The 24518-nt window shown below is 37.2% G+C and overlaps 1 protein-coding gene across 4 annotated transcripts in view; it reads right to left on the bottom strand.

The window, feature by feature from the left end:
* The window catches only part of OCA2 (OCA2 melanosomal transmembrane protein), a 205264-nt gene that overhangs the window by 133601 nt on the left and 47145 nt on the right, over positions 1-24518 (bottom strand). For all 4 annotated transcript variants that reach the window (XM_040535549.1, XM_040535542.1, XM_040535559.1 and 1 more), the window contains 7 exons: positions 24301-24399; positions 23508-23696; positions 19883-19940; positions 18586-18658; positions 9673-9830; positions 7447-7529; positions 6956-7109 (listed from right to left, as the gene is read on the bottom strand). In XM_040535549.1, the coding sequence (XP_040391483.1) occupies positions 6956-7109; positions 7447-7529; positions 9673-9830; positions 18586-18658; positions 19883-19940; positions 23508-23696; positions 24301-24399 (814 nt within the window). The remainder of the gene's footprint in view (positions 1-6955; positions 7110-7446; positions 7530-9672; positions 9831-18585; positions 18659-19882; positions 19941-23507; positions 23697-24300; positions 24400-24518) is intronic.

Raw genomic sequence — 24518 nt, 5'->3', positions numbered from 1 at the left:
TCTGGCATCTCCTCTCTTCCTCACTCCGTTTTTTTTCCTTCTCCTCTGGATTTTTTTCCTCTTTAGATTGTGCCATCAACTATATTCAGTACCCCTCCACTGCCTTGTGTTTGTTTATTCCTTTTTGCCCTGCTCACGCTGAAGGAAGACATCATCTAAGGCCCCAGAAGAAGCTGACTGGTTCTCATCCCCATTTGCGTGCATTAGAAGTGTATGTGAGTTTTAACACCTTGTTAAAATTTTAAGACTTCATGGCTCTCTGCCCCTCTGTTTGCCGTAGGCAGGGTAGAAGCTGAACAGCAACATTCAATTAAGCTAATTTAATGTTCTATTGCCCGTCTCAAAAAAAAAATAAAAGCAACATACATAGTATGCAAGGCAGGGCAAGACATTTATGCTTGACAGTCTCATAAATTGAACAAAATGCAGTTTGAAATTAATTTTAAAAAGCAATAGAGAATAGAAAATGGACACTTAGAAATTAGTTTTTACACAGTGTTGGAAATATGACTCCTATTATTTCAGAAAAAAATAGCATTCTGTGAAAAGTGGAGACTGGGTGCCAGCATCTAAAGCTTTAAAGCTAGCAATAATGCCATCTCTTCCCTGGAATAGCAAGCAGCACCATCCAGTGGCAATTTTTTTTTCTATTAAGTTCTTAATTAGGGCCAGCTTACACACTACAGAAGTACCATCATCTAAGATAGTATTCTTTAAAGCGCACACGTGTAGACACACACACACACACACAGTACTCTGTGCTTCCTTTACTTAAATCATAAAAATCACAGAATCATTAAGGTTGGAAAAGACTTCTAAGATCATCCAGTCTAAGTGTCCACCTATCGATATTGCCCACTGTACGCTTCCTTTGTTGCGGTTGTGGCAGGTAAAAATGGCTGTAGTTCATCCAACTGGTGTTGGCTCTGTCCTATTGGAGGCAGTATCTCTGCTCTACCCAGTGGTAGAAATCCCAGCACCTGGCCAGTACTGCTGCTCATAAGGAACAACTTGTAATGCTCCTGCACAGCTACTTTAAGTCATTTTGAGCTTCTCCATATAAGGTCACATCATCCTCCTAAATCAGAAAAAAAAAAAAAAAAAAAAAAAAAAGGAATGATCTTGACAGTCCACATTGCTTAATTGCTAGCTCAGTTGCAAGTCTTGTTTGGGCCTCACCAACACTCTTGGAGAATATCCAGTGTAAAGTTTGGAGAAAAATTCCTCTGGGGGACAGGAGGGATGGATCTGCCCTACATCTAGATCCCCTTGCTCAATCCAGTCCTCCAGCACCTATCCTAGCAAGGTGTGCTTCCTCCTACCACTTGCTCCATAGGCCTCAACACCATCCAGTCCTCCATCTTAGCAAGCTTTGCTGCCTCCTGGCATTCACTCCATAGGCCTCAACACCGTTCTCAGTGCACGCCATCGGTTTTATGTCATCAAAGCATTACTCACAGACACAGCAAGACAGCCCTCATTACCTTACACATTTTCAGCTGGAAAAATAGAAAAAAGAGACATTTGAATGGCAATGGTGTACCATGGTATTGGAGACTCCAAAGAAGACCTGCAACCACCTGCTGCCTAGGAAAGATGTAGCCAACCAGCTCCATAGAAAGCTAGGTTTTTCTACTGGATTTTTACATTTTAGATATCACTAAGCAGGATTCAGATTCCATGCCATTCACAGCATCATGACATTAATGATCTCTGCTTCTGTCCAGCAAGTTCACTCTCTGTGCCCTAGCTTCTGGCTCCATTTCTACCTCACTGTAAAATAGTGCAAATGATCAAGACAGTCAAGAAGTCTTTGCTCTCCAGCATGTTTGTGCTGCTAGAAGCTGGCTGGCACACCAAGGAGGCACTGGTTTACCAGCTCTGCCCCCACCTTGTCCTTTTTTTCTCCTTCCCAGTCCCAGACAGGAGGGCAGAAGAGGACAAATTTTATTTTGCCTTATGAGGTATGGCTCAGACTCTTCACCAAAAAGGGATAGATGGTTTCTTCTTATCTGCCCTAATTTTCTGCCAACGCCTACAGCAGTGTTTTAGTGCCTCTTCACAATTCTTGCATCCTAGCACAACTGGAAATAATAGTAGCAGGAATTTATTTATTTCCCACTAAGGCCAGGGAGAGCAGCAGTTCCGATTTTCTTTTTTATGCCATCTTTCCAAATAAAGACTATGGATTTTCTTCCATCCCTGTACTAACAGTCTTTTGGTAGGATATATGTGTAAGTGGCAAGACTCTAGTCCACTCTATTCTCTATCTATATTTAAGCACAGATCAATATGAGAATGGATGGGAAGTGAGAAACCGTGCTGAATAAGCTCATCTCTAGTTTCTGTGAATCTCCTCATCGGAAAAAAATCTTCCTTAAATTTAGTCTATCGCAATCTCTTTGTATTATGTTTTGTATACCAGTGAATATTTCTTCTGTTTTCCTATTCCCTCTCTAAAGTATAATTTCCCATGTGCAAATAAATAGCCTCTTACTGGAAATAAAAAAATAAAAATAAAAATAAAAAAAAGAGGACTGTCTGAGCACAGACAGTAGTAATAAGAAACATGTTATTTCATTTGTAAAAGAGCTTTCTGATATTGGTTTAACCAGCCCACAATGGTAGAAAAAATGGTTGTACTAAACCACATACTAAAATGTAAAAATTTTTATGTCTGCAGCTAGTTTCTACTGGTTAGATGCTATTTTAAAAAATCACTCTATATTAAAGAAATTGAGCTTAAGGGATGTTTATTCATAATTTAAACCAGCTAATAATAGAAAAGTGATATGGAAAGAAACTGATACTCCACATTTCCATTAAATTGAAAATTGTGATTATTAGTCCATGCTTCACAAAGCAAGAAGCTAGACCTTTTAAAGCCGGATCTTGCACTTTCACGTATTTGCATTTTAAGGAGAAATACAGACTTGTAAATATTATTCAGGATATCAGATCACTAAAATACTATTTGAAAGATCCTGACAAGATCTTTCTTAGGGGTACCTACAGGACAGGATATGAAACTAAATGCTAGGTACTGTGATAAAACAGCTCCAGTGGAGGATCTCACAGAATTTCAGGCACCTGACAGCATCACTTTTCTACCATATGAAGTACTAGCAGTACTTTCTTATTATTTAATAAAACGACTGTTATTCTGCCTTTTATTCCTGACTAGATAAAATGCTTCGTAAAATAGTTTTTTTTTTTTTTTTGTTGTTGTTGTTGTTGTTTTTTAAAGATTATTAACTTCATATTTTCTGGTTTACTTAAGTATCAAACAGTTAACACTCCATTTTAGCCCACAACATAAAATACGCAATTAATAGAAAATAGTGGACAAGTGTACACAATTAATAATTCATTCAAATTAATGATCTCTGTCCTTTAATAATAAATGTTACACATTCCTCCTTACATATTTCTAATTAATGCATGTTCAACGTAGCTACAATTATGCAATTCGTAATTACTATTAAGAACTTTATGAACTCAAGAAGCTTTTCTAAACACCAATAAAACTTTCTAATATTAACAAGTATTTTAAGATATGGATAAGCAGATAGATTTCTTTTCAAGGTCACCAGTGTATTATTCCATTATCTACATACACAAAAGGAGAGAAGTCAAAAGTATCTTACTGTATTACAAAGGGAACCTATGAGATTTTTAACAATGAAACTAATTTAGCACAGCAACATCTATGTAAAACTCTGGACATCTAGACTTTACGCCATATGATCCTGTGGAAAATGTCAAAACATACTTATAGCCCACCTGTTCCTCAGTAACCCTGAAGGGTCAGATGTCAGAGCTGACATCAAAACAGGTAGATCTGAACCTCCTGAAGTGTACCCTTGCTTTAATTTCCTGTGCAGTGTAGCCTTCCAGGAAGGAAATGAAATACTTCATTGTTTTCTACAACACTATAAAATAGTATAGATTAGATTAATTCAGAAATATCACAAGAAGCAGTTATTTTTCTTTTTTCTCCTCTGGGAGAAGGGAAGGGAAGAGAAGGCTGAAATGCAAAGAGGTAACTGTTCAATATTTGAAGAAAAATCAATTTCAAGAGAATGAACGTCTAGTTACTGAAGGAAAGAATGAATATGTGAAGGAAAAAAAAGAAAAAGGAACATACAGATTTCACAAAGAAAATGTGACTAAGAGATGTCCAGAGTTAAAGGCAATACACCAAAGCTCCAAGGGGTAGAGTAGGATGGTGAATACAAAAATATTCATGTTTCTGGCAAGCATATAGAAGAAATTATTACAAATTGAAGATGAGAAAGTGGAATCTTCCTTTACCAAAAATGTATTAATATTTTTATGATCAAATAACACAATCATTTTTAAAAGGAGTATATTTTTATGATCAAATAACACAATCATTTTTAAAAGGAGTAGCACTTAAAATAGATGCATGAAGAAACCAGGTTCAGTGGCTTAACATGTCTCACAATGTGCTGTTCTTCAGAAGATACTAAGACCCCCACTGACAAGGACTGGTTCTTGATATACTTTGAGCTCCTACAAATTCAATACCAAAAAAGATGCAAACAGCTGCTTCAGAGCAGAATTTTCCCCATGTTTTTACACTGCTGCAAGTTTAGAGGAGACTGTTTACAGCAAATGCATTTCATTTTTTAGTCAGAATATGTTCCTTTGTCTCTTATCATCTGTATCTGTGGGAGGCAGAAGCTCTTGCAGTCTGTTTCCTGTATGCTCACTGATGAATAAGGTAGCAAAGGGCAGGCTGAGAAGGGGAAGGAAGGATTAAAAGATGAGGACAGTGGGTTTGAGGAGGTTGGGGGCACAAGATCTGGGGTTCCTGTATGGGGAAAAGGGTTGTGCAGGAGGAGCAAGAGGCACACCTTTGGATAGCTCATGTGTTGTAACAGAAAAAAGGCTTCCTCTTTCTTTACCATTACAAGAAAATATGTGAAAATATAGCTCTAAAACCTGTTTGGGTGTCTGCACTGCCTGAAGTTGAACCTATATTGGCAATGATAATGAATAAAACACAGGAAACTAGAATAAAGACAGGCAAAAGAAGGGGAGCAGCAACACAGAAAATGAAAATCCATGAGAGATCGCTCCTGCAGCAACACCAATTGATTTCTCTAACAGTGATAACTGCTAATGGATTAGAGTGCAATGTGTTGAGAAAGCAGGACTTCAGGCACCAAAGTAATAAATATCAAATATAAGGTAAGCCACTATTACGTATACTAAGAATATTAACATCCATGTCTTGGAAGAGTTCCATGAGGGAACTAAACAACAGTCAAGTTTTATTTTATGTTAGTTTATTTTAGTTAGCTTATAAATTCATAGTTTAAAATTTACTCTAGTTGTAGCATTTGTCATTCCTACAGAAATTATGGAGAAAGCATCTAAAATTGTGATGCAATAGGTGACTTCCCACACTTTAAAATTCAAACAAAGTTTACTTATAAAGATCTATTTCTGTCTTTGAATTCGCAGGAATATTTTTTCTGCCATCAACAGAGAGTTTTCCATTATCATTTCACAGAAACAATGAACTAATGAGTAGTTTCAGAGCTTTTTCTTAGAAACAACAGGAAAATGTGTGCTTTTCTTAGTTTTGCTCTTCAGTTTCAAGCCTTTATTTCCTTTGCACACATGAATTGTTCAAAAGTGACTTTCTAAGATGCAAACAAGAAATCTCAGCCATTACATACATTTTTTTTTAAAAAAAGGATGTTTTGCAATTGTTATAGGAGTGCGTAGGGTTTTTTTTGAAAAGCTACATTAAAGAGTATGAAGCTTATTTTGGTGTTGTGTTGTATGCCTACCTATGTTTATATCAAGATCTAGTCCAAACCACTTTCACACTTAATATTAAGTCTCTTTGTTCAGTTAGAAAATACATAGAACCAGTTTTAGCCTCATAAATAAATCACCAGTCTTGAATGACATAATCTAAGCGTCTAAAGCATCTGTCATGTTACGTGTGCCCATTACTGATATTTGATAAGAATGCATTTACCTATCTTTCTTACCATTTCAGCAGGTAACAGGATGAAAAGCTTAAGGTACACAAGGGATATGTAAACGTAGTGAGCATGCCAGACATTACTAAGCACCTTATAGACCTGATTCACTTCTCTGTTTCATATTAGTGGAAATCTGGTGTGAATCAACCTGGAAAATTCATGGAGAATGTATATACTCACAATTTAAAAAAAATAAGAAGAAGAAGGAGAAGGCAGGCCCCTGTATTTGTACTGTATTTCAAGATAATCAGACAGTTAATGTTTTCAGTTCAAAGACGTTTGTAGCAGCCTGTGCTCTTTCTGACATGTTTTTCATCCTTAGTGCTGATTTAAGGTATTTTCTTTGGGTCTGGTAACTCAAGGCTTTGGAATTAAGTTACAATGTATGTTTAAAGTTCCTCATCCCTTGACTTCTTCATGTTAACTCAGACTCTTTTTCTTTAAATAATACAATAAAAACATTTCTAAATGTCAGTGATATTAGAAAGTGTGCACAGTTTAACCTTTTAAAAATAAGCAAAATTATAGTTCGAGGTGCCTTAGAAAAGGGAATAACCAAAGTTTAAAAAAAAATGTTTTTAAGTTAATTGCTTTTAACCTAAGATTTTCTGCATCTTTTGTAAACCAAATTTATTTTTTTATTCTCACAGCCAAGCTATAATCCTGTTAAAATACTAAAACATTAAGAGGTGCTAGTAGAAGAACATGCAAGAACCACTGTAATGTTAGTATAGCTAGCCAGAATCAGTTGCACTTCAGAACAATTTCCTCACACATACCTTGTTCATTCCATTAGCAATGATAATGATTCAGCAAGGATTCAGGCACAGATTTTAAAAGTATGTTACAGCCCAAGAATGAAACTCTTCCTCAAGTTCCATTTGCAATGTAGGTCAAAAAATAAAACCAAAGCACAAACCATGACTTACTTCCAGTATGATCAGCACATAGACACCAACTAAGATGATGGATGCAATTGTTACTTGTGCCTCTATATTAGCATGAAGGTATTGATGTTTCACGGAGAGAGGAATGCTTCCAGGCTCCTGCAGGAAAGCTTCAATGTTTATGAAGATGGTGCCTCTGGGGAAAGGAATAAAAGTTTTGTTTTTCTTCTGTAATGAAAACTCATTCATTTTATTTATGCATTAATTTTATATTAAGAATCTATAAATATGTTATATTTTTGCAATTACAAGCAACTTTTGAAATATTTTCACTTTATCCCTCTAGACAGCTTTGCTTGGAAGATAACTCAGCAACCCAGCCTTGGAAATGCATTTAAAAAGCAAAGGAGATGTCATGCTTTCCTGCCCCTCTGAAACAGTCAGTAACAGATTATTTTTAGAATGTTATCTTATTCTTTGGCAATCAAGTCTATGTCAACTTCAATGGCTTGTTTCTGAGTCTTGTAGCCAACCTGTTTGGCATCTGAAAGGTTCTAGTTGTGATGATTTGCTGATTTCTTCTTGAACTTAAAGGTAGAGACCAGTTGTACACCACCTGCAAAAGGGTCAGATTTGGTAATATTAGTAGAAGTCAGTGAAAGTGATAAACCTCTGTTCTGGCTTTTATATCCCTTCATTCTATCTCCTTTGCAGCTTGGAGATTTTTTATGGACAGGAGATCACACACACCAGCCTAAATTCATTCCACTTTGTTAGTTATGTTAGCAGCCCTCAGCAAGTTTATCCTCATCCCCTTGTTCTATGAGTGAAGCCAGAAACAACTCCAGGAGCTGCTCTAGAGAGGGGAGACCACATCACACTTTCTGTTTGGCTTTAGGGAACATCTAGGGCAGCTAGGCTCCTCACCTAGACATCTCAGCTAGGTGACACAACACAAGGCTACTGTGGGCATTTCCACACTGCAAGAGCCACAAATCCCAGGGAGCAATCCCAAATTTCCAGACAAATTGGTACAGAGCTTCTGAAGTTTGCACAGCCCTCTTTGACCTGCAACACAAACTGCATGGCACTTAGGACAGGTGTCCTTCAGGCTCTGAGTGGTGCCCTTGTGGCCCAAGATATTTTTTCTTAAATTCAAATGGCTTGGGAAAAAAAAAAAAAAAGAAAAGAAAAAAAAAAAGAATTAAAGACAGTCAGCGTGGTGCTTTTACATTATGATGCTCAAGATATTCTTTCTTGGCAGGTTTAAGGTGGAGGACTTGCCAGGAGAGCAATAGAAGACTACATAAGGGAAAACAGCCAAAGCTGCTGAAGTGTCCGTTGTCCTCCCACAGGCAATAGTCCCTGGAGTGACCTGTCATCTAAGCCATAGAAGAGACAATGTGGTTTGCTCCCAAAGACTGCCTAGGAAGAAAACTAACAGACATGAGGTACAGATGATGAGAAGCCCAACAGCAAGATCCTACCCCCAGACATTATGAAGAGTACATGCTAGAATTTCAGCAAACAGAATTCCTTCTTTTGCTGATCTAGGAAGAGGAATGAGAGAGAGGAACAAGAGCAAAGAGAGTGAAAAGAGCCTCAGAAAATAAAACACTGAAACTTTACCCACTAAAATACACTGATATACTGGCAAGCTTAGTCAAATGTCATTAAATACAGATACATAAATTATCGTCTTTTTTTTTTTTTTTAAGAAAATAAATGTAAAGAAACGTAAAATTCAGTTAATTGTAGTGTAAATCCTGAATCTGTCTTGACCCTGTGTGCTACAAATTGCAGGAAAAAAAAAAAAAAAAGCATAATCAGCCAACTTGGAACATCTGATGCAGAGAAATGCCTGAGGAGCATGCAGGCAGGGAAAGTCATTTTGAGTAGCATAATCTGGTCATGTCAGGACCACCACTGGAGTGCCAGCAGGAGGTGGGATGCTACAACAAACTGTGCTCTGGCTACCTGCAGCAGTGTGAAGGCTCCTTGGGGATCACTGCCAGCAGCATTCTCCACATCAGGGAGTTGAGTGGTTTAAGGGAGTAATTGCCATTACGGTATTCTTTGGCACACTGAGGTAGTGGGACTAATCTTTCTCTGCAGCCTGTGGTATTGGGTGTAAGCAGGCATACTGTTGACATTATTCAGCTAAATTATCACTGGTAGAAACAGGACACCACCTATACAGAATGAGAAGCAGCAGTTTGTATGCCAATGCTATTTATTAAATGATGAAGCTTATTTTCATTGTTCAGTGATACACAATGACACCTCATAAAAAATCCTCCTTCACTGAGTTCTCAGGAAGAGAGCAGCAGGAAGTTGTTACAGACAACATTGGCAATGAAAAAACCTTAAGAGAAATAAAGCCAGTAAATGTGACAACTTGCCTGAGAAAATAATTTGCAACAAAATGTGAAAATGTATTTCACTGAGTGCAAAAAGGCACTTTACACTTGTTTCTTCTTCCTAAGACAACTTTTTAAATGTTCCCAACTTTTAACATTTGAACTTTCATGCAAGATGTCAGTCAAGAGATATCAGGTTTAGAAAATTTTGATAGGAAGTTAAAGAAAGTCTTGCAAAGGCTTATTCTAAATATTTTTCTAATAATTTTTCTAATGCTGACCTTCGCACAGATTTTCCCATAGGGAAAAGCATGACCAACTAATGCACACAACAATGATGGAAATACAAAAGATAAAACACATCTCAGAAAAAGTGAAAGAAAATGCAAAGACCATCACCTGCTGCTGGTGTCTCCTCCTTGGGACAGCATCTTCAGTCTGGCTGATTTGCACTAAAATGTATTCCTCTGTTTGCTCGTCAGCTACATCTGCTACAAATGGACCTCCAAGGTCTAACCTCAACAGAGCAGAATCATGAAAATCTGTCAGATTCATAGCTGTTAATAAGGTTGTTAAGGTTTGAATTTCCAGTAAAAATGAGTATAAGTTGTACCAACTCCACAAGAAAAAATAGAAATTGGTCAACCTATAATGACAAAAAAAAAAAAAAAAAGGCAACAAACCACATTCACCTAAAATAATCAAGAAATTATGAAAAGAACAAAACAGACATTTATTTCTTCAGCAAGTAGCACTGTTTTGGCCTGGTTTCCTAAGGAAACAGGATTTGCAGGATCACAATACTTCTGTCCTTTCCTAGCAACTTTTAAGATCAATCAGTTTCAGCTGACATTGCAGATCTACCAAAGCTCCAAAAGAGTGTATGGAAATATGCAGAGAGACTGAGAAAGCTCTTTAAGCGTTTGTATAGATGAAAGGCTGCATCATTAGCTCAGCAATTTAAACATCACAGAAATTGTATTGGGAAAAACACTGTGTAAGCTGCAATCACATGGGAAACTAAATCAGAATCAATGCCCCATTCATGATGGAGAATTTGCTTTTTGGTCAAAATTTCATTCACAAGTTTGCTAACATCTAAAAACATATATTCAAGCTTCTGCCAGAATACTCATGGTCTCTTTCCCCTCCAGCTCCTTTTCTACTTTTTCTTTCTCTCTCTCAGGTATAGTATGAGGTGTGGTCAAACTACATTCCTAGTCTAATATAATTAAGAAATCAGCCAACCATGAGAGACAAATCCATTAGAAACCTGGCACTACTTATCCAATACATCTAGGACTATTTAGACTCAGTATTGTTAGGAGTTCATTTTTGGCTTGGTTGAGAAAGAAGCATCCCCGGGGGCCTGGGGAAAAAGGAAAACCTGAGCTTTGAAAGCCCTCACAGACTTTAAAAAGACTATAACAGAGAGACAGTGGAATTGTTTTGCTACTGTCTGTGATGAGGTAGAGAGCAAAAGCATCATCAATATACGTGTGTATATTTATGGGTATATATGGGTAAGGTGGGAAAGAAGACACTTGACTTTACACATATATGCCCTGTTGAAATCACACAACTCAGATGCATGCTTGAGTATCCTAACAGCCTTAACTTCTGACATTTAATTTAATATACTACAAAGAATTAATCTAATGTAAAAAAAAAAAAAACATACAAGACTGTGTACCTACCAGAAGGAGTTTTCCAGAAAGCAGTTCTGTTACCCACAGAACTCAGAAATTTTAACAAAAGAACAAACACAGAATAGTTAGAGGGTACCCAGTGCATTGCTATGCCCCACTTCCCAGTGAGCCCCAGTAATGCCATCCATAGAGGACCAGGCTCTTCCTACACTCTGATGGGGAAAGCCTGAGACATTACGCAGAGTTCTTTCACCTTTAAAATGAAGTTGTTGTCTGGACAAAAGATGCCTCTCACGTTCTGTAACCAAAAAAAATCCTAGCAGATCTAGTGGCAGTTGAACAGCCAGTGCATTGCAAGGTAATATAAATTTCACCCTGCTTAGTTTGGCAAGTCACCACCTCTGTTCACACACTGTTCATCAAGAATGACCCACCCAACCACCCCCAAACATCTATTTGCTTAAAGAAATTGCATACGAAATCATAAAAAATAACCCCAGATGCAACAAACTTGGAAACTAATTCCAGTGAAGATTATTTACACGTGCAGCCCTTAGAAAACATAAATATAAATTAGTACAGTTCTCTTCCTTTTCTGAAGGTTTTAAGTGTGACTTGGCATCATAGTTTTTTTGTGTCCTAATATATGATATTAGTGTCCACTGGAACTATATGTATACCTTTAGCTAGAGACATTAATTATACTTTCTAAGAGGCCTGCTGACCTGAAGTTATTAACCCAATAATTTAGGACACCTCTTGACAGTCTGCTTTTTATTAGAAGTGTAGCCAGTAATTTATGTCTCAAAAAGCTTCAGGTGCATATAATTATGGCAGCTCCCTTTTAAGCAATACTTTTAAAATAAATCCTGTAATTACTCAGATGACACATTCAGAAGCTATTATAAAGGATGCTTAAAATTAAAGGGGGAAAAAATGAAACCTTATTTCCAAGAAGAGTTCTTCCTTCCTTCTTTTCCTGTGAAGACGGGGATACTTTAGATGTTTTTTCCATTTCTTTCTGTGCATTTATAAAATCATCAGAGAGAGCTCTAGCAAAAAAAAAAAAAAAAAAAAAAGGTTCTCCTTTGATTGCAAGTGGAACTGAACATCATTCACTGATCTGCAATGAGGCACTTAGAGCTGAAATCCCATCAGAGTTATCTTTCTCCAAAAAAAATATTTAGAGACTCCGTCATAATTCCATTGTTAGACTGCAGCAGATCACAGCCTTTATGAAAGGTAGAATCAAACTAAACTGGGAGAAAACTTCAGCCATGTTTTTATAAGTCAAAATGTGTTTTTTTTTTTTACCAGGCAGCTCCTCAGAATAGTTTTGTTCTGCCTTATCTTAGTTTTATATTGCCCTTAAATTGCCAGAATGTGATCTCTTCTCCATTTTAATCATTCAGATGTGACTTCAACTTTTGGGAAAACTATCTTTTTACTTCTAGCATCCCCTCTTACTCTGCAATTTAACCATGCTGGTAATTTTTTTTCTTTTCTTAACATTTTTGCAGTGTGGCCTCCAGTATTTGCCTTTAAAGCAATTTACAGCTGGAGTTGTTATTTTTTATTTCACTTCAGCTAAGCTGCCTCATTTTTCTGTAGTTCCATTCTTGAAATTATATTACTGCTGTGAATTATCCTGTCAAGGGATTTTGGTTTGCATATGCTTTGTGCACCATTACACAGTGGCTCTCTGTATTTACATCTGGCACCAACCTGGGTGCATCGCTCAAAGCTAAACCAAGAGTTGTTTTTTCCATTCTTCATTTTCTGACTAGCTGCTCAGAGAAGGTATCGAAGAGAGTGTGAGAGTCAACTCATGTCACTTTACTTTTTTGTAGCTTACATAAACAACATGATAGAATGGGATGCAGCAGCTAAATATTTAAATTATAATTCATTCACCACAGTTTCTACTTCTGTACTGAGGATATCTGCATCTCAGTTGGTTACTCTGGTTCCCTTAAAATCGGTGAAAAGAGAGTACTTTTGAGATGGAATTCATTGCCTTATTTTAGACCACCACATTAAGTTGAGAGGAATCACTCATTAGAAGCACCAGCTGCCTCTGTAAGCTACAGAGAGCCTAGGATGACTAACTCAGGTGTAGCTGAGGTGAGTCACACCCTAAGTAGAGAGTCCCTGCTTTACCTTACATCAAGCCATTTATTCAGTATGTACAGAACCAACTGAAAAGCTATGACTGACAGAGATTCTCTCTTCTATTTGCATGCAGATGGCTGACTTTACACTTTCTTTAACATCTATTTGTATCACCTACTCTGCCTACTGTAAAATGTACCTTGACATTATTACAACTATTGATTATTTTTCACCAAGTTTCTAATATGCGTGTATACTATTGATCCTGATTTATGACCACATTGCTCATGCTGGTTTCTTAGGTCTTGCTATTTTTAGAAGACATTTTCTCTAGGCCTTACTATCTATTTTTACATGTTGCCCTTAACTGGGATTATTTCTGCATTTTGCAATTTTCTCTCTTGATACAAAGCAGATTGCTGTAACTAGTTAGGGTGTTTTTACATTATCCCTTCAAGATGTACCAAGTTCAAAATGTACACAAGTTCTTCTATAACTTCTCTCAGCGTTCTATCAGTTTCAGAATTTTTATGAGTTCTTAATAAACTATTTTTTCATAGCATTTTCTCAACCATACATTGATATTCTGCTTCTTTGCCTGCCACTGAACATGGTCCTCATCTTCATCCATCTACTTAGCAGTTTGAACACTGCCTGCAGGCCAAAATACTTATTTTGTTTCCAACAGCAACAACAAACTTAAACCATTTTTAAATGTGTTCTGTTTTAAATGTGTTCTCCAAGGAAAAAATTACCAAGGAGTGTCTGACACTAGGGCTAGAGTAACAAACAGAATAAATTCAAAGAGAGAAAAGAATTAAAGGGATTTGAGAAGCTGTTTCATTCATTCATTTAAATTATGTTTCTTGGAAGAAAAAAACATTTTTCTCAACTTCCATGGAAGTTGAAAAGTCTGATAAATTCTGTATATGCTCTTTGCCTCACAGTTGTTCTTTCTATAAATACCTCTGGTTCAGGGAGCAGAAAAGGTGATTTTCAGTGTCATTAATGGTCATGGCATGATTACAAGTTTACCTAGTGACCTTTTCTTGCTCCATGATTAACATATTTGACCCACCCTTCAAACTCATGCAACCTAATTGAGGAATTTGATTTTAAGGTCAGCATATCTTCGTCTTCTCTGTCTAAAGCCTCTCCTATCAATTTCCATATGTGGAATTTTTCTGAATGGTTCCACTGAATTCAACTAAAATGAGAAATCTAGCCTATGATGTAAATTTCAATATATTATTGAGATACACTTTCTACTTAAGAATTTGAGATCTTAACACTGGATGGGGCATGTTGAAACTGCTCAGAGCCACTGAGGAGGGAGCTAAGCCAGAGAGAATAGCTACTGACTAGTCAATTTGATATCTATATCTTTTTAGGATGACCAGAGACATGTTCAGTCAAAACTTGAGATGTTGTATTTTCTCTAACTTTTGTTTTGTGGTGATAATACTTCAGGAGCAAGTGAGTAAGGAACCCCTTACTGTAGGTGCTGTGGAAATATATACCTTGCAAAGTGTCAGTCCTCACTCCAAAAATTTTAATGAGAAGATGTCAAGCATATAAAACAAACAATTAGATCAGGACTGAAAGGATTTAAAATATATTCATAAAAAGGAAAAATTGGGGGGCAGACTTGGAAAGAATTCACAGTCCTCTCTCCAGTTATTATTAGATTTCAGGTCCACAAGCAATTCTGACAAGAAATCTGAAAAGGGAAAATGAAATTGCTGCACCTAGACTAACCTAACTTTCCCTCACCTATAGCAGTAACTGGCACAAGTACAGATGTTCTTGAAAGGGAAGTAAACAAGATTTTAATGAAATACTTGTCAGGGACAGAGTAAAGATGGAAATTCACAACTCAGAGAGGTAGGTGTGAGACCCATCACCCCAGAACTGCACTGGAAGAAGGTTTATCTTTTCTTGTAAAAAGCCAGTGTACACTATTGAGAAGTGTAGAAATAGCAATAATTGTACCAGGTGCAGTGGAAGAAAAGAAGGCAGTCTATTAGAGAGACAGACATTCTTTAAATGACTGGTAGTGTGGAGTTTGATTGTGTAATTCCTCAGTAGCATCCACAAATCCCCATTACTTTTTAATTTCATAAAGCCTTGTTCAATTCTAAAGGTTAATGCACAGTTTTGCTCAAGCTGTCTGTTCCCTATTGCTTGAGAAATATTTAAAATTTTACTTAGGTCAGGGCACAATAGTTTAGAAAGGAAGGAATAAACACAGAGTATTGTAAGCATTTCATAACATTCTTAAAGACTGAAAACTCGTGTGGTTAGGAAAGAATTGCGGGAATAGTTCTCATTCTTTCTGTGGTCAACTAGGTAATGCACTGAGGTTACTTGAAGGTTTGAATGGCCAAAGAGTTACAGAAAATAAATATGTTCATGTGTTAGAATAGGTATCTGTAACTAAACTAGGAAATATTTCTATTTTATTTATACCCTCTTTCCAAAGGCACATCATCTTATTAATTATTCACGTGTCCAATTTGCCATATGGCCTTTCAGTAAAAGGTCTGAAAATGCTGCACAGATATACATTAATAGCGGCATTGAATCTTACTTCCTGCAGAAGAGGGTCTTTCAACCTGGCTTTATACTAAACTTACTTCTCCCTGGTATTAAAGAGTTGACTGTTAGAATTTATAAGCAAATAAATCCTAAGTGTTTTCAAAAAGGAACAATATTGCCACTACTTAGAAAAATTATACTAAGTCAACTGAATTTGGATCTTGTGGCAATAGGGAAACCAATATTAAAAAACATCTTACATACTCAGAAAGGTTCTAATAATTCAGGGGAGGCAAGCTGCTCTTTTCAGAAACTGTAGCCACCACTCCTCAGTGCTACATGTCAGGTTTGTATCCATGGGGATGGACGAAGCAAAGGGTGATACAAGTGAGCTAGTAGAAAAGACACAGAAGATAGTGAAGGGAAAAAAATAGAGTAAATCCAAGCAGTAGATTAAACTACGGAAATATCAAAAAGGAACTAAAGCAATGGAAAAGGGCTAAAGAGACATCACATTAAACGCAGGTCACCCCCATGCCAGCAAGTCTCTCCCAACAGCCAGAGACAGAAAGTCCCACCAGGTCTGAGATCTAATGGCTATGACAGGGAAAAAAAAAAAAAAAAAAAAAAAAAAAAAAAACTAAGTGGCATGAATGAATGAAGTCCAAAGGGACTCAGTTTGATTTTAAAAATATTTCCATCTTTGGTTTTAGATTTTTTAGATTTTTCGAGTGTACGCAGACATTGTATACACGAGACTGTACATACTCAAAACAGAAATCAATTTACATGGGCTTTTCTGGAAAAGCATAGAATTGAAGGAATATTTTTTTAAAGTAAGACAAGTACATGGTACTTAGTACCAATTCAACACTTTTTAACAGCTTTCTGAGAACCGAGCTACAAGAGGCAAAGTGTTCATTTGCATAATTTAGCATCATATGAGCTAGGACACTTCCACCCAAGGCAGTTTTGTATAATAACCTCTGAGGACTTTGTGACAAGGACAACTGTAGCACACCTGCCTGCCTACCATGAAATTCTTGTAGACGTTCAGAGAGTAGCGCTCAGCATCCACTGAGAATACTGCAGTCTGTCAGCCAGAATAAATCACGTATTTGACATTTGTGTGTGAATGGTTAGCATTACTTAAGTCTAGCCAAAAAGGTGAAAACTTTCTTCACTGTGTGACAAAGTAGAGGACAAACACATGAGCTTACATCTGCACAAACGAAGACTAGCAGCAATGGTGAGATGACATTCAGAATTGCTCATGCCTTTTCCAAACCTCATTTAGAAATGAAATCTTTCTCCTTGACCCTTCTGCTTGAATTACTGTGTCACCTTGAAAATGAAGCATGGCTTTGCTGGATTGCTTTCTTCTCACATATTTTCTCCAATCTTGTTAACCTCAGGTAGGAATACAAGGACAGAACATCCAGTTTTCAACACATGTGACACAAACTAAGAAGATTCAGCTCCAGGTTTGTCAAGTAAAGAAGGGGGATGCTGTATTCTGTCTGACAACTACTTGGCTAAAGCATCCTGACATGACAGGTAAAATGTGAAATCTGGGAATGCTTGTTTTTGTCCTCATATCCCAGTCCCAACAGCATTTCCTGAAACAAGCAAAAAGTATAACTGGCTGCAGAATCAATATGTACAATGCAGAAGCTATGGTTCCAACCCAACATCTGTGGAAAGACATCCAATCCTCAAGTTATGCTATGAGAGCTGACTAAAATTTGAACTCAAAGACTTGCCACCAATGCACCCTGATTTGGCAGTCTCTGTCATTACAGCCCTGGTGCTGTTCAAGACCACATGCATATGTAAATAGGACCTTTCAACAACAGTTTCAAGGAGGAAAAAAATACCGGTGTGAACAAGATACTGGTGGGAGTTTACCATTGAAGTTGTTACTGGTCCCACTAGTCCTATTCACTTGCACTCCTCCAAAAAACAATCTCCACTTCTCATTATAAATGGCCCTCGAGCACTAACATTTTCTTCCTCATTTACCCTAGCAGTCATGTAATATTGTGTCATTATTTGCAATAGTGAGAATGCTAACAATCAAATCTATTTAAAATGGACTCTCCCTGCTCAAAGCTATGGACCTGCCCAGTTAAGCAGAAGAAATCACCCTTTCAAAATGTAATTCTTACCACACCTTTTCAGAACAAGACACTTCCCAGGAGCTCATAAAGTATATCTGTAGCTTGAATCATCTTCTAACATTAGTGAAATAATAAACAAGTGTAGACCAAAGAGATAAAACTAGAAATATATTGAGAATAAGAAATGTAATTTTTGTTTGTTTACTAACTGAATGCTCATCCCTCAAAGACCTTTGACATTCAGGTCTGCATTCACTTGCAATTAATCACTTTTGTTTTGGATTATTCTATTGCTTGTTCTTTTGAACAGTTTGTTGAAGATCTGTTGACTTAAATTCACTACTGAGCAATTTTACACGGAAAAAGAAATAAAAGATTCCACACCTCCACTGAAAAATATCTACAGATCCACAAATCCAAACATATGCCTGTGCTAAGCTGTTCTGGAAACAGATCTGTGAATCACCTAGTTTGCTGTTTTTGAAGGAGTTCACTGAGTAGCATCATGGTCCAAGTATACCCTACAGATATGCTACAGATGACAGCATACAAATGGCCTGGAGTGCAGTTGCTACAGCCAGGGGCATGTGCTAGTCATGGTCACAGCTATTTTCTGGGGCTTGATCCCACTGGGTCTTCAAACCACTTCCAGTCTTCAGGTTTCATACAAAGAGAGTGAACTCAACTGGATGGGAACCACAAGGCACCCCAGACAGCTGCTGTACATTATAGCTCAGATGTGGAGCACGATTGTGGTCTGCATCAAAGAACAAGTCTAAGTGCAGCCCAGGCTCTGAGGACACTGAATCCTCTCTGGGCGTAAGTGAGAAAACAGCCATTCAAACAGTTTATCAATGAAACCAGTTCAGTTTTCTTCAATGAAAGAAGGATACAGAAGCTTTCCAGAGGTGAGACAGCCAACATCTGCCAGGACATACCTTGATCTGGATAAATGCCAAATAAAACCTAGGACGAGGATAAAAATCAAACATGCATTAATAATACAAAAACTGGAAAAAAAAAAAAAACTGTTAAGCTTATTTTAGAAACTTACAGAAGACTCTTTCAAACAGTACATTAAATCTTAAGATTGCTTTCAGTATTTTCAGGTATGTTTCCCCCACAGCTGAAAAGTGGCCCAGGGGCACATAACAAGGAGAAATAATACTCCCTCAGTAAACTTACTGCCAAAGTCACATGTTCAATATATTCCATCCAAGTGTCTCTTAGGAAAAAGGCACTCAACCTCTGCAGCTACCTGTCTCATAGCATCACAGGATGGGTGAATTTAACAGCCAAAATGGTGATGAATTTACATGGAGAGAGAGGTACGATGAAGACTAAGAGCAGCTCTAGTGGGAGAGGGAAGAGGAGGAAAGCAGACTGCAAAGTGCTGGGAGCAGGACAGAACAAAATCTTGCCTGGAGTATACCAGCAAACGAAGCCAAGGAGAGAATATTTCTCTTAGAAAGATGAAGTCAACCAGAGGAAGAAGGAAGGAGAACAGAGTGGTGAAAGAGGGAGAAGAATTCACCAAAACAGAAAAAAAAAGAACTTGAGAATGGGAGAGTTTTTTTTAAAGACATGCTGGGATCTCTGGTCTGCCTAGAGAGCACAGCTCTTCTCTTGTATTTTTGTAGATTTTCCTTTCAACCCTCATATTCTGGGGAGGTCCTGCCTACTCTTACTGGCTGCAAGTGCTCACTGGTGGGAACTGCTCCCAGCTGCCCTTTTTCAGCAGCCGCTCAGAAAAGCAGAGGGCACAAAAAATTTTTATGCATTTTAGTGTCTTCCACGAGAGAATGGCTGCTCAAAGGGCTATAGGAGGAGATAAACATTTTTCTGGAGGGAAAACCTACCAATATTCCCCAAGTTTTAAGCAATATCTGAAGACCCATCTTAAATTAAAGAAGGAACACTGAGGACACACAAATTTGTGTTAAAACTGACTGCTCAAACCCAGCTACCTGCCCTACTACATTGTCCAGGGTCATGGCTATTGCACTGAGCAGTTGTCTGATTAGGTATAAGAACCTGCAAAACATTTTTGTTTTGTTTTGTTTTGCCATCTTGCTCCCACCCTTGATACATTTTTTTTATTACCAAAGACCAAATATCACAACTTGTTTTGAACTAATTGTAAGAAATTTAATATAAGGAGGGGGAAAGGATTGCCAATTCAATACTTACAGAGCAGACAACTACAAAGATAAAAAGACCTGAAACTTTCAGGAATTTTAGACAGCACCTGAAAAGTAAGAAACATGTATTTACTGCATGGTTATTAAAAATAAAAATAAAAATAAATGTACTCTTAATAGTTCTGCCATTTCAGAAATATCATATTGAGCGCTTACAGGTGATATCACGTCATGTCAGAGTATGAACACCACTACACAGGGTCAGCAAAGGATTAGGAAACCCTAGTGACTATAAGGGCTTTCTGTCCCCACTCTGCCACCAGATGCATCTGTCTCAATGCATGGGAATGAGGTTTTATGTCTCAGGAAAGCCAAGTGAATGCTGCAGCATGAGCTGGTGCTGGGACCTGGAGCCACTTCCCTGCTGCTACTGGTGGCTCCCAAGAGACCCAAAGCACCTTCAATTCTCCCTGACCTCTCCCAGGGCTGCAAAGGAACCATAGCCACTGCAGGAGGGTGACATATCTGAGCAGAAAAGACAGATTTCTGCATAGAGGGGTATTGTCATGAACGAATTCCCCAAAAACAGACTTCTAATAGGCATCCTGAAAGGTACTGATAGGATGCCTAATAGGCATCCTGAAAAGATAGTTTGAAGACAAGAGCAAGCTTTAAGAATATCCCAGTTTTAATAGCATATCTGCAAACCAAATATACTGTGTGAGCATCTCTAGATAAACTGTCTAGCAAAACTAGATTTTTTTTTTTCAATAGCACATCTGTTCCTTTTGAGGGAATGCCCAGTTCTGGAGATTCAATGCCATCAAACCTTCTGAAGTGTCAGAGCTTACTACAGAGGGGGGTTAAGCAAGATAACTCTAAATTCAAATGTTGAAAAATTATGCTCTCAAGTAAGAAATCTTAAGATTATTACTGTTAAATTACCAGGTCTTTTATCTTACCATAAGAGGCAACTCTAATTATTTTCTTGTTGCCCATCAGAATGTTACACAGATGTCTTAATTTACAGAACTTTTGTTATTTTGCCCTTATTACATCTCTTCATTAATTGAAGCCATTGATGTTCTCATCACATTTTTTCAAAAGTAAACACTAAATCATTGCTTTTCCGAGAGAATGACAAATGCAAGGTTTGATTTAAGCCTGATGACAAGCAAGAAGAAAAACATTTCAAGTCACTAGGATAATTAGCTGAGAAGGGAACAGTGCAATAAATATCTCCGTTGACAGATGCTATAGAACAAAATATTAAAGTGGAGTGATCTGGAGAGAGTCAGAAATAATTTTTAATCACAGTGGATATAAGACCCTAAATCGAATTCATTGACTGAAAGTAATATGAGTGACCAGAGACCCATTTTTTGAAAAACTTTTTTTTTCCTAAAGATCCCTTCTTCTTCAGAGTTCTCAAAAAAAAATGTAGCTGATAAAAATATGGTGCCACAGTCAAACTGGTACAAAGGGGTTACAACATCCTACTAAAAAGAAGTGGTAGCAAGTTTATGCAAACTTTGCACAGGAGAAACATCAGAGAAAGCTAGGAAGACAGGAAGGCAGCTAGGTGGCTTCTTCCAGAAGCACCAGAGAGCCCTGCTCTAATGAAAACAAGGTGGGGGGGGGAGAGGATAATAAGATTTGAAAAGAGAGGAATGACAGCAAAAGTCATTATCAGCACCCCACAGCTGATAATTCTTTCAGCTGATGATTCTTTTGGTATTGTACGATTTATGGAAAATACCTAGTGCCAGCTTTGTCATGTAACCACTCTCCTACTTGTCTATTCTCCCTATCTTCACATCACAGCTGTTCAGTATTTTTGAGAACTATCATGTTATGAATTACTAAAGCCCAGTCCAGATTGATTTAATTTTAATTATTTGGTATTTCTGTTTGCACTTCCAAATTATCATTCCAAATAATAATAATTCAAATTACTATTTAAACAAGAAACAGCAAACTAGATTTTAAGACATAAAGAAATCAAAAAGCATTAATTAAGACTTCATAAATTTATAAACACTTGTCTGCAAATAACAGAAACTCATCAAGGAGCTGTCAAGATGATATAAAAAAGCTTTTGGAAATGGTTATTTTATTAAATGTAGAATTTAAAAGCCTCTTTTCTCCATCTGTTTTTTCATGGCATTTTGTATTAAGGAAGCAGCGCTTTTAACAGCTTACAGTTGAGAGCGACGAGCCTTTGACTCGTCCGTGTTTTGCAATCTGTCTCTTTCCAGAGTGCTAATCTGGCACAGTGATGCAAGCACAAACTGCATGCCAAACTCTGTGCTGATATATGCCTCCGGCGCAATCCTATTTGACTTCAGTTGGAAATGCATGAAGTATAAATCTATGAAGGATTTCACCCCATGTTCTAAACCAAATGATTTTTAGTCTGATCTGCATGTGGTGTCAGGCAGTTTAGCTCCATTTATTATCTCAGCGGAGTTATGATGATTTACGACAGACAAGGAGCTGGCCCCATATGTACGACCAACACTATAGCAATGAAAATATTTCACAGGAAGTTCTGCCAGAGAAATACATCACTCTTATAAAATATTCTATACTGGAAACAATTGATTCTACTCTCCCGCTCAATTCCTTTGTTCCATGAAATACCAGGGAAAGCTACTGCAAGCGTGAAGAAAGACGCCTGCCAAACTTCTTCACATCTGCTCATATTGCACTAATTGCAGCCATTGAAATTCTCCTACTCCATTTGTTTAGCAGTGGTGCAGCAGAGTGGCACTCCACGCAGTACCATATGCACAATGAAAGAAGGAAAACAATTGTGAAGTGATGAGCTGAGACAACTACAGATTGGGAAAAGAGGCATGGACATCTTGTCAAAAAAGGCTCCATGGATCAATACAGAGATGAGGACATGCAGTGCTGGGCTCTGTACAAATCTGTAGCACTCTTAGCAGAGTCCAAACCAAAGTAGGTAAAAGTGTTGAAACTCCAGAAAAGACAGAGAGAATTAGTATCTGAGATTAAAGGGTTTGTTAGCTACGACCACAGGTGAAAATATCCTGAGAAAATTTGAACTTAAGCTCTTATTATATTGATATATTTTAATACATTAAAAGATTCAAGGTCATCCTTGCCTAAAAGGTAAAAGATTACTTTGAGAATAATCAAAGAGTGAAATATGTAAATGTACCTAAAGACAGAAAAGTGCTTGGTTATATTTTGCATTGTGTATCTGTGAAAAGCTACTATCATGACTCCAGAAATCATTGTTAGTACCTAGAAGACTGTGTGTGTATATATATAATTTTTTTTTTTTTAATTAAAGACAAATATTTCATAAAAGCAAGAACACTGAAAAATAAAACTGTGGAGTCAACAAAGAGGCTTTTGTGAAATGGCTTTCAAAATGTTAAAAGCAATAAAGACAGTATTTAATTTCAGGTTTAGAATAGGTGCTGTGATTAATGCTTCTAAGAACAAGAGGCTATTGATCATTAGACTGTAATCAATGTCATCAGGGTTTATTTATAATTATCAATAGCAATATATGGCCTAAACATGGAGTGTTATTTTATTCATTTGCAGAAAATAAAACATTTTCTAGCCAGCTATACTTAAAAACTAAAACTAATGAAAAAAAGTGCAAAAAATAAGTAACTGAAGATTTGAATTCAGACCTCATATTTGATAAATTGAACTTGGTATGAAGGTTGTCCAAGATTTCATATTTCTCAGAAGAAGCAGATCTAGACAAATTGGTCATTTCACTTCCCAGTTGAAACCTTTGCTCAAATTCTGCAGAGCTGTTGTCCCATGAATCATCATCTGTGGTAAAATCTGGATTGTGAATAGCCATGCACAGCAACCTGTCACACATTTTCAGCAAATAAAAAAAAATTTAAAAAAACACAGTGGTTTATTTCAACAGATAGTATATGCAACTGACTTTACATATTCTTAGCTTCATTATGATGTATTTTAATGGAAAAACAAAAACATAGACTTATTCAGTACAGATCTCCCCTTGGTGATACAGCTGTATAGACAGCAGATCAAAGATAAAGACCTCATGATGCTTAGATGTACCTGAGAGAATTAGCATTTTGAAGCACCAGGCAGACATGCTTCAGGATTTAGTGTGTAAAATCCCCATCAGAACTGGGCATATAGCTCTGCTGTATCTTGCAATGCACCTGATGCAACACCACATGAAGTAAATGAGAGCACGTGACCTGCAGTTGCCTGTCCTAAGGACTCTCTAATCACCCTGACCTCAGACCTTACATCATTCCCTATCCCATTTATAGCCCCTTCTTTCCTCTCAAGTTCCTCCAAAGTAATTCTCTGCTTGCAACCCCTGACATTCACTTTATTTCCCATCAGGTTTGCTGTCAGGATATAAGAAAGAACCATGCACAATTAAATAGAACTTAGAAAAAAAGTATTTTGAGTGAAATGAAAGTAACTCACCCATTGTCCTCTGAGGAGACCTTCAGCAGTGGTGTCTTCTCTGTAAAGCAAGTGTTTCTTGACCTTGAGCTGAATAATTTGGAAAAATTGAAGTGATACCTTTGGAGAGAGGGAAAAAAAGAACAGTTAGTTTGCATTGCAACAATTCACTGCAATTCTACAGAATTTTGGTACAAGAGCTAATTAGTTTAATATAGTTTAGGAATGGTGTTTGCCTA

The sequence above is a fragment of the Cygnus olor genome, chromosome 1 (assembly GCF_009769625.2).
Source record: "Cygnus olor isolate bCygOlo1 chromosome 1, bCygOlo1.pri.v2, whole genome shotgun sequence".
Taxonomy (NCBI): domain Eukaryota; kingdom Metazoa; phylum Chordata; class Aves; order Anseriformes; family Anatidae; genus Cygnus; species Cygnus olor.
This window is presented reverse-complemented; position numbering and strand designations above follow the sequence as displayed.